The 8,703-nt window shown below is 57.8% G+C and overlaps 1 protein-coding gene across 6 annotated transcripts in view; it reads left to right on the forward strand.

Annotated features, from left to right (window-relative positions):
- The window catches only part of DOK2 (docking protein 2), a 5,893-nt gene extending 2,960 nt beyond the window's left edge, over positions 1-2,933 (forward strand). For 4 of the 6 annotated variants that reach the window (XM_008702096.2, XM_040626558.1, XM_040626559.1 and 1 more), the window contains exon 5: positions 1,796-2,933. In XM_008702096.2, the coding sequence (XP_008700318.1) occupies positions 1,796-2,416 (621 nt within the window). In that variant the 3' untranslated portion in view covers positions 2,417-2,933. Of the gene's footprint in view, positions 1-56; positions 215-1,105; positions 1,291-1,795 lie in introns of those variants that run through there. The other 2 variants (XM_040626560.1, XM_040626562.1) reach the window with 2 other exon arrangements.
- Positions 2,934-8,703: the final 5,770 nt, after the last annotated feature.

The raw sequence follows: 8,703 nt of genomic DNA on the forward strand, positions 1-8,703 counted from the left end.
GGGGGGGGGGGGGGCAGTCCAGAATGCAGACAGGGACAGCAGGCTGAGTGTGCTCTGGAGGAAGGCCTGGGCCGGAGGTGGGGCTGGGCCTGGGTGACAGCGGTGAGACCCTGACCTCTTCCTCAGGGCCAGAGGAAGGAGCTGCTGGGGCCAGCGGGGAAGGGCAGCCGGCCCTGCATGGAGGAGAATGAACTGTACAGCAGCACGACCGCAGGTGAGGGGCTGCCTCTTCCCCGGGGGGCGCCCTCCCCAGGGCTGTGGTGGGGTGGGGCTGTGGGCCACAGCCACGTCTGAGTCTTCCTGCCCTGTGGTTGCCCCCAGCCTCGGCCAGCCCCCTTATCAGCCTCTCTGCATCACTTCCGGGAGAGTTCCAAAGTGGGGGAGCCTGGCCCGCCCTGAGCGGCAGGCCTTCACCTGTGGCTCACTCCCTCTTGCCCAGGTCCTGCTGCTGGGAGAGGGCAAGGCTGGGGGGTTCAGTGAAGGGGCTGCTCTTGGACTCTCTGTCCTTCTCTGTCTGAGAAGAGAAGAGTTTTGTTTCTGCGGATTTAAAGTGTCCTGTGGCAAGGGAGCTTTCTGCTGACAAGGCAGTCCCTTCTTGTGATGTCTAGCCCCCTGGGTTGGGTGTGTGTGTGTGGGGGGGCAGATGGACACAGGGTGACATTCAAGCTCCACCTCACAGAGGGCGCTGGGTGGCGTCAGCAGTAGGTGGGTAGGCTGAGAGCTGGGAGGGCAGAGTCAGCTGCACCTGCGGCCATGACAATAGGACTTGGGGAGGTGGCTGGGTGGGGGGGGGCGGAGATTAGATGGAGAAGACAAGGCTGTGGCTCTGGCAACAGGGGCAGGAAGGATGTGGGCACGAGGTTGGGGTGCGTGTGGCTAGGGCATGATGCCGACTAGGGTAGGGGGTGGAGGTATCTGGCATTTTGGGGAGTATGACCTATCCTCGGGCAGCTCAGCCTTCACGATGTGGGCTCTGGGGTCATGGGCACATGGCTAATGCTTTTTCTGGAAACCTCTGGCACACTTATTTAGAGCAGGGCAGTGTTGAGGCAGGCCAGCTGTTTCCCATTAGCTGCCTTCTCCCCCTCTTCCCTCTTCTCCCCAGTAGCCCCCCGCAAGGAGTTTGCTGTGACCATGAGACCCACAGAAGCCAGTGAGAGATGCCGGCTCCGGGGATCCTATACCCTCCGGGCTGGGGAGACTGCCCTGGAGCTGTGGAGTGGCCCCGAGCTGGGCACCCAGCTGTATGAGTGGCCCTACAGGTTTCTGAGGCGCTTTGGGCGGGACAAGGTGAGCAGGGGCCGCCACAGGGCAGGTTGAAAGAAGGGAGAGCTGTGAGAGAAGTGATTGTTGGGGGAGGGCAAAGGGGCTCTCAAAGGAGGAGAAAATGGGAGGAGGAAGGAAAGACAGAGATAAAAGCTGGCCCAAGAAAAACAGCCAGTGGGGAGAGAGCTGGGGGTGGGGTGGGGGGGTGGGAGAGTGAGGGGGTGGAAGGACAGGAGAACAGGAAGAGATAGAGAGGTCAGAGGGGTAAATGGTGGCTGGCATTACTGTGGTTGAATATACACCAGGCTCCGTACTGGATGGATGGGAGGGAGAAGGAAGGGAGAAGAGTGAGAGCTTTGCTTGTTAAGGAAATAACCCAGAGGGAGGAGAACCAGCTTGGGGAGAAGCTCCCCCAGTTCCTGTGGAGGGAGGGAAGCTAGAGGTGACAGGTTTGTGGTTGGGAGCTGAGTCCAGGGGAAGTGACCCCACCCTGTGGCCTGGCTAATAATCTCCTTTGCGCTCCACCCAGGTAACCTTTTCCTTCGAGGCAGGCCGGCGCTGCGTCTCTGGAGAGGGCAACTTTGAGTTCGAAACCCGGCAAGGCAACGAGATCTTCTTGGCCCTGGAAGAAGCCATTTCTGCCCAGAAGAACAGCGCCCCTCCTGGGCCCCAAACCCAGCCAGCCACAGTCCCTGCGGTGCTGCCACGGCCAGAAAGCCCCTACTCCCGGCCCCACGACTCACTGCCACCTCCGTCGCCCTCTACGCCAGTGCCTACCACCCGGCCACGGGGCCCAGAGGGGGAGTATGCAGTGCCTTTCGATGCAGTGGCCCGTAACCTGGGGAAGAGCTTGAGGGGCACCCTGGCGGTCCCTCCCCCGCCCCCAGCGGACCCTCTGTATGACAGCATTGCGGAGCACCCGGCCCCGCCACCCGACCACATATACGATGAGCCTGAGGGAGTGGCTGCCCTGTCCCTGTATGACAGCCCACAGGAGCCCCAGGGGGAGGCCTGGAGGAGGCAGGCCACAGCGGACAGGGACCCCGGCAGCCTCCAGCACGTCTACCCAGCAGGGCAGGACTTCTCTGCCTCTGGCTGGCCACAGGGAACAGAGTATGACAATGTCATACTTAAGAAGGGCCCAAAGTGATGGGGGTGGAGAAGGCATGGACCTTATCAAATACAGGTGCTGAAGCCTGCCCGTCCTCACAGGGGGTCGGGTCGGAGGCCCATGAGAAGGAGCGGGAGGCTGGCTGGGGGCAGGCCTCCCTTCTACTTTCTGCCGGTTACTCCTCCTGGCCGCTGCATTCCAGGAACTTCCTTCTGCTCCTTCTGGAACCCTGGGCTTGGCCTGCCTTAGTCTGGTCTGAGGAATTGTCCCTCCCAGGGCCTGCCGCATGAGTCACCCTCCCAGTGCAGGAAGAGTGCCTGAAAGCGGCGCACCCTCCTCCTACCCTTTCCACTTCCTCTTCTTTCTTTCCCCGGCCTGAAGGAACCTTGGGCATTGAGGGCAGAGGACAAACGGATGTCAGCAAAGTGCCCCGGATCCTTGGCTTGTGCAGGCCTCCCGCCCGCTGTTCATAGCCCTGGTTCTAGGCACCCGGGAGGATGGCTATAGCTTTCTGTAGGTTTTGGACTTCTCTGTGGCATTAAACATTTCTGGAATATCTTTGTGTGGCATCAGTGCTGTGGGGTGGGGACGGGACAGCCACAGCCCTCCTGGGGAAGAATGCTTCAAATGGCTGCCATTAATACCTCCTGTGCCAGCAGCAAGATCCTCTCTGAGCCCAGGCTGGGTCTCAAGCATTTGTCCACAGAAGAGCAGGTCTGTGAAAGTCAGGGCACCTTGGGAAAGATGTTTAAGCATCTCTGACCCTTTGCTAGTTTAGGGTCAAGCCCAGGAAAATAGTGGGGAAGCAGGGCATATATGCGAAGAGTTGTGCTGGAGGGTGGGTAAGAGCTGGCACTTACAGAGCCTCTTATGCACTAGGAGTGGGACTAAGGAGCGGGCTGGCCCCAGATCGGATCGATCCCTTGCCTTCCTACGACTTGCCTTCTCTGTCCACCAGGTAGGCACTGAGAGCCCTTCCTGCTTCGTCATTCTCCAGAGGCCCTCAGTATCCCACTTCCCTGCAGGTCAGCCTCTGTGCCCTGTACCCTCCTGTCTCATCAAAACCTGCTTTCAGTCGATGTCAGTATTACGCCGTGTCACGTCCATACACTTCTGCTACCAGTAAATTCAGCCAATATTCTGGAGCATTGTCAGACTCTAAACGGCCCTGGCCTCAAGATGCTGATGGCCCCCAGGGGGCTGAGACAAGGACACAGGTGCCTATTACAAGAGGGGGGCTTTGGTGCCACAAGAGGCAAATCAGGGTCCTGGGGGCCAGAGGAAGCAGCAGTTTATCGTGGGACATATGAAGACAGACTTTATCTGGAAGGTGGGTCTCCAAGGGTGGGAAGGAACCTGACGAAGATTAAAGGAGTGTGTGAAGAGAGCATCATGGGCAGAAAAGTGAGCATGAGTGGAGGTATGTAGGTGCTCAGAAACGATTTCCACGTCCAGAGTGGAGGGAGCACGCAGCCATCCAGTTGGGAAGGCAGGTTCCAACCATGCTGTAGAAGAAGGGATTCGAGGGGGAGGAGGAATGACGAAGCTTTTGAGCAGAGAGTCCCAGAAGAACTGTTCATTAGGGCAATAACCCCACCAGCCCTGTGGAAAATGGGACTGAGGTCAGGATGGTTTGAGGCTGCCCTGGAAGGAGAAATTCAGAAAAGAATGGACTCAGAAGATGTTGAGATAGGGCCTGCAGATCTTGAGTCATATAGGGTATGGAGCACAGAGAAATGGAGTTTCTGGAAAGATTCAGGTTTTGGGGAAAAGGTGAGCTTCGTTTCTGATGTGTAGAGGTTAAGCTGGATTTATAATATCCAGCTAGAAGAGTCCTAAAAGCGCTGGAAAGGGGATCCAGAGCTTAGGAGGGAAAGGAGATAGAGCCTCTCCCGTATGCTGTGATCCACGTGTTGTTGTTGTTGTTGTTGTTGTTTAAGATTTTATTTATTTATTTGACAGAGAGAGAGGCAGCGAGAGAGGGAACACAAGAAAAGGGAGTGGGAGAGGGAGAAGCAGGCTTCCCGCCCAGCAGGGAGACTGATACGGGCTCGATTCCAGGACCGCTGGGATCAGCCCTTGAGCCGAAGGCAGCCGCTTAACGACTGAGCCACCCAGGCGCCCCTGTGATCCATGTTTTTTCTAATCCACGCCTTTGTCCCTTATTAAGGGAAGTTGAGGCAATGGGTGAGCAGGCTAGAGACAGAGCACTGCCTCTTTTGTCTGTGCCAAAGGGCTGTCCCTGTGGCCACCGTCCAGCCTCAGAATGCACTGGAGGCAGGAAGGCCGAGGCCTCTAAGGGCTTCAGTCATTCCCCTCCCCAGGCCAGGGCAGGAGCTGGGGGACTCCTAAGCAAGGATGTTACTACATTCCTGATTTCCTCAGGTGGCACTTGAGGTGGACGTCCCAGCTCATCTCGGCAGGGGGCAGTGTTAGCCTGTGGAAAAGGCCACTGGGGGCTTAGCCACTGCCAGGTGTGGGGGCTTGGTCCTGAAGGAAGGAACTTACGTGTTTGCTAAAAGAATGGAGGATAACCTGAGGAACTGGTATGTCAGAGCTTGCCCCTTCAGATACTCAAATCCCACTTGGAGCCCTGCAGACCCTGCCTCCGAGCGGTGTGGGACCCTAAGCTGAAATTGCCCCCTCCTCCTCGCTTTCCTCTCCTTGGAGATCCAGGGACTTCTGAGTTCTTCTGTTCTTTGCTCTAAAGGGAAGTGGTAGATGGGCCCCTAGGGAAAGGTGGTGTGAGGGCGGGAGGGCAGGGGAAGTGGAGCATTTGGGGAAGTTGGGAGGGGTAATGAAAGTCCTTGAGGCAGCTGTTAAGGACAATGACTGTGCCGTCAGTGTCCGTCTTAGAAGACACGACCAGGTGGGTGGGTCACCCTACAGAGGGCGGTGTCAGGGCCAGTGCAGCCAGCCCAACCACACTGTCGCCTAGGACGCAGTGCCTCATCCCTCAGCCCATGCCACGTCCTGCCCCACCCAGAGCGGGGGAGCGAGGGGAGTGACACAGACCCATCCCCTGCCCTCATGGGGCCCACACACAGAGTGGCTATGCAGGAGATGTTGGCTGAATGGATTAGTGACCAGGTGGGCCTTAGGGATCCGTCTCAAACAGAAACACAGAGGTAAAGCCTTCCTTGAAGAGTTTCTGTGCCAGCCTGGCTGTCAGAGGCAAATTCATAGGTAAGGAAACAGACTGGTCTCGAGGGGACAGGGCAACGTAAGACCAAGTGACCATTCTATGGGAAGGGTTCTCGAGACTCCAGGGTCTGCTACCTGGCAGCTGCTCTGCTGTGGCCGGGACGCTTAGAAACTGCCTTTTTTTTTTTTTTTAAAAGATTTTATTTATTTATGTGACAGAGAGACAGCCAGCGAGAGAGGGAACACAGCAGGCGAGTGAGAGAGGAAGAAGCAGGCTCCTAGCAGAGGAGCCCGATGTGGGACTCGATCCTGGAACGCCGGGATCACGCCCTGAGCCGAAGGCAGACGCTTTAACGACTGCGCTACCCAGGCGCCCCTAGAAACTGCTTTTATTGGCTAATCATTATGCAGCGGTGACACTGGGGCAGGGGAGAATGGTATCATGAGTGGCGCCCAGCATAGAGGTGTGCGCACAGAGTCACGTCAGTGCGCAGGTGCACACGCAAACACACTATGTCATTCTTCCTGTTTCTGTTCTCTCTCTTGCCCTCTTTTGTATTTTCTTTTTTTGAGAGCATGAGTGGGGTGTGTGTGTGTGTGTGTGTATTTTGTCCTGTGGTCTACCCTGCAAGTCTGCTCTGGGCTCGCGGTGGGCGCATCCAGGGCCCCCTGGTGAGTTCCCACCTTGACACCTCGGAATATATGGAGGTCCAGATTGCCTGGGCCTCTCTGCTCACTTAGACTCCTCCCTAATGGCTGCACTCAAGCCGTTGCTGCCACCACCTTTCAGCCGTGATGCTAACCAGCCTCCTGCCTCCTGCCTCCTAGGCACTGATTCAATTAGCCTAGGTGCCCACCTCCTGCAAGGGCCATTTATAAAATCAGCTGGGGCAGCTGGAGACCTCAGGGAGGGCAGGGCTGGGAAGCGGGGGGGGGGCGTCAGCGAGGGACAGAGGGAGGTAGTGGAATGGGCGGGGGGTTGTGGGCAGGGGCATCTGATCTGATCAGGCATCGGGCTGGCTTCCCCTGGCAAGCAGCTGCACCTCACTGCCCTGCTCCGACCCTCGGCTCCCAGGCCGGTCCAATGACAGCCAGCGAGGAGCAGGGCCCATCCATCCCCCCGCCTTGGCCAGGCTTGCCCCTCTCTTGCCGGTCTCTCTCTCACGTCTGCAGCCCTTTTCTTGACACCAGCTCCTGGATCCCTGGGCCGGACAGAGGTAGCTGGTGAGTTCAGGACGGGTTGTGGGTGGGGGAGTACCAGGTTCGGAGGGATCTGGTGGGGAACCAGAGTCCCAGGCTGGGGTTAAGTAATTCCAGGACCTGTATCCCGGGGCGGGATGGGGTCAGCCTTCTTCAGACGGGGCTAGGGGGAGTGACGTGAAGCCGTGCCTGAAGAGACGATGCAGCTGGGGTGACAGTCATGCTCTTGAATGTGCACAGCGTTTCCTGGTGTATAAGCAGCTTTGGGGGCAGTTTGGGGGCCTGACGACCTGCATTCAAGTTCTGCCCGCTGCTGCTCACTCTGCATCTTTGTGCATCTGCTGTGAGCATCTGCGTGCACATCTGTAAGATGGAGATACCAGTAATGTGCTTCTCAGAGGTTCGTGGTGAAGACTGAGTGCGGGAGTAGCCACAGGGCTCCTAGAGCAGTGCCGGGCACGTACAGAGTTCCCGCCTTACCCACCGTCTCACTGTACTTCCCACTGTGCGCTGAGGCACGCAGGGTGAGCTGTCCTCATCTCAAAAGCCAGGGAATAGAAGCACAGAGAAGCAGAGCCCCCTACCTTTGGGGGCTGAACTTGGGCATTCTGGAAGTGGGAGGAGCTGGTCAGGAAGGAGAGGTAGGGCTTTGATAGGAAGGAAGAATATAGTCAAGGAGAGGGCAGGGGAGCCACATCAAAGGCCTTTCAGCGCCAGCTAGGTGGCTTCTCCGGAGGGGACTGCCCACTTGGGCAGAGCAGCACGGGCTGGTGCTTTTAAGCCCAGAACTGGGAGAGCTTAGGAGTAGGGTGCTTCAGAGACTAGAAGGCCTCTGGCTGGAGGCACAGCCAGAGAGCAGAAGCCACAGGGGAGGTCTCCCCCTTTCATCTGAGCCTCTGCACCCACTCATGGCCTGGCAGCTGGGACCCCAGGGCAGGCGCAGGCTCCTTGCGGTCCGGCTGGCCTGCCTGCCAACTGGCAGGATCAAAACACAGCGGCTGTGGAGCCACTGCCCTGCAGGCAGCAGAGGGTGCTGGGAGGACGAGGCTGAAGGGAAAGTGGCAGAAGGGACGCAGAGACCTGGGAAGGAGCTGGCTCTCTCGCACCAGACTGCAGATGTCCTGAGGGCGGGTTCACCGGTCAGCTACTTTATTACTGCTCCCGCAGCACAGACCACAATGCCTGGTTACAGGGGAGGCACAGATAACTATTTCCTGTTGGAAAGAACAAATGAAGCCCACTTGGCTTGGGGGGAACTCAGGGGGTCCTGGATGTGTCCTGGTTTGGGAACCGAGGGACTCCCCATCCAGAAACATTCCCCCAGCCGACTCCAGGATTCCCAACACCGGCCTTTCCGGAGGCCCTTCCTCTCCCAGCAGGCCTCTTCATTTATTAAATTATTTATTTATTTATTTATTTATAAAATTTTTAAATTATGTTGTGTTAGTCACCATACAGCAGGCCTCTTTATTTTTTATTTTATTATTTTTTTAAAAGATCTTATTTATTTGACAGAGAGACACAGCAAGAGGGAACACAAGCAGGGGGAGTGGGAGAAGCAGGCTTCCCGCCTAGCAGGGGGGAGGGGAGCAGGGAGCTTGATATGGGGCTCAGGGGAGCAGGGAGCTTGATGTGGGGCTCAGGGGAGCAGGGAGCTTGATGTGGGGCTCAGGGGAGCAGGGAGCTTGATGTGGGGCTCGATCCCAGAACGCTGGGATCAGGGCCTGAGCAGAAGGCAGATGCTTAACGACTGAGCTACCCAGGCGCCCCACAGCAGGCCTCTTTAAAATGCGAAGTGAGGATGGGCGAGTGGCAAGTGGGGTGGTCTGATGGGCGGGTGGCAGGGAGGAGGGGCTCAGGGGGAGAAAGGCCCTGACTGGTCTAGAGGAAGGGTTTGGTGGGCGCTGCCCCCTGATGCAGCCCAGAAGCCCGCAGCCAGGCGCACCAGGCGCCTGGCGGGGGGGGGGGGGGGGGGGGGGGGG

This window comes from Ursus maritimus, unplaced genomic scaffold (genome assembly GCF_017311325.1).
Source record: "Ursus maritimus isolate PB19 unplaced genomic scaffold, ASM1731132v1 scaffold_11, whole genome shotgun sequence".
NCBI classification, from domain to species: Eukaryota; Metazoa; Chordata; class Mammalia; order Carnivora; family Ursidae; genus Ursus; species Ursus maritimus.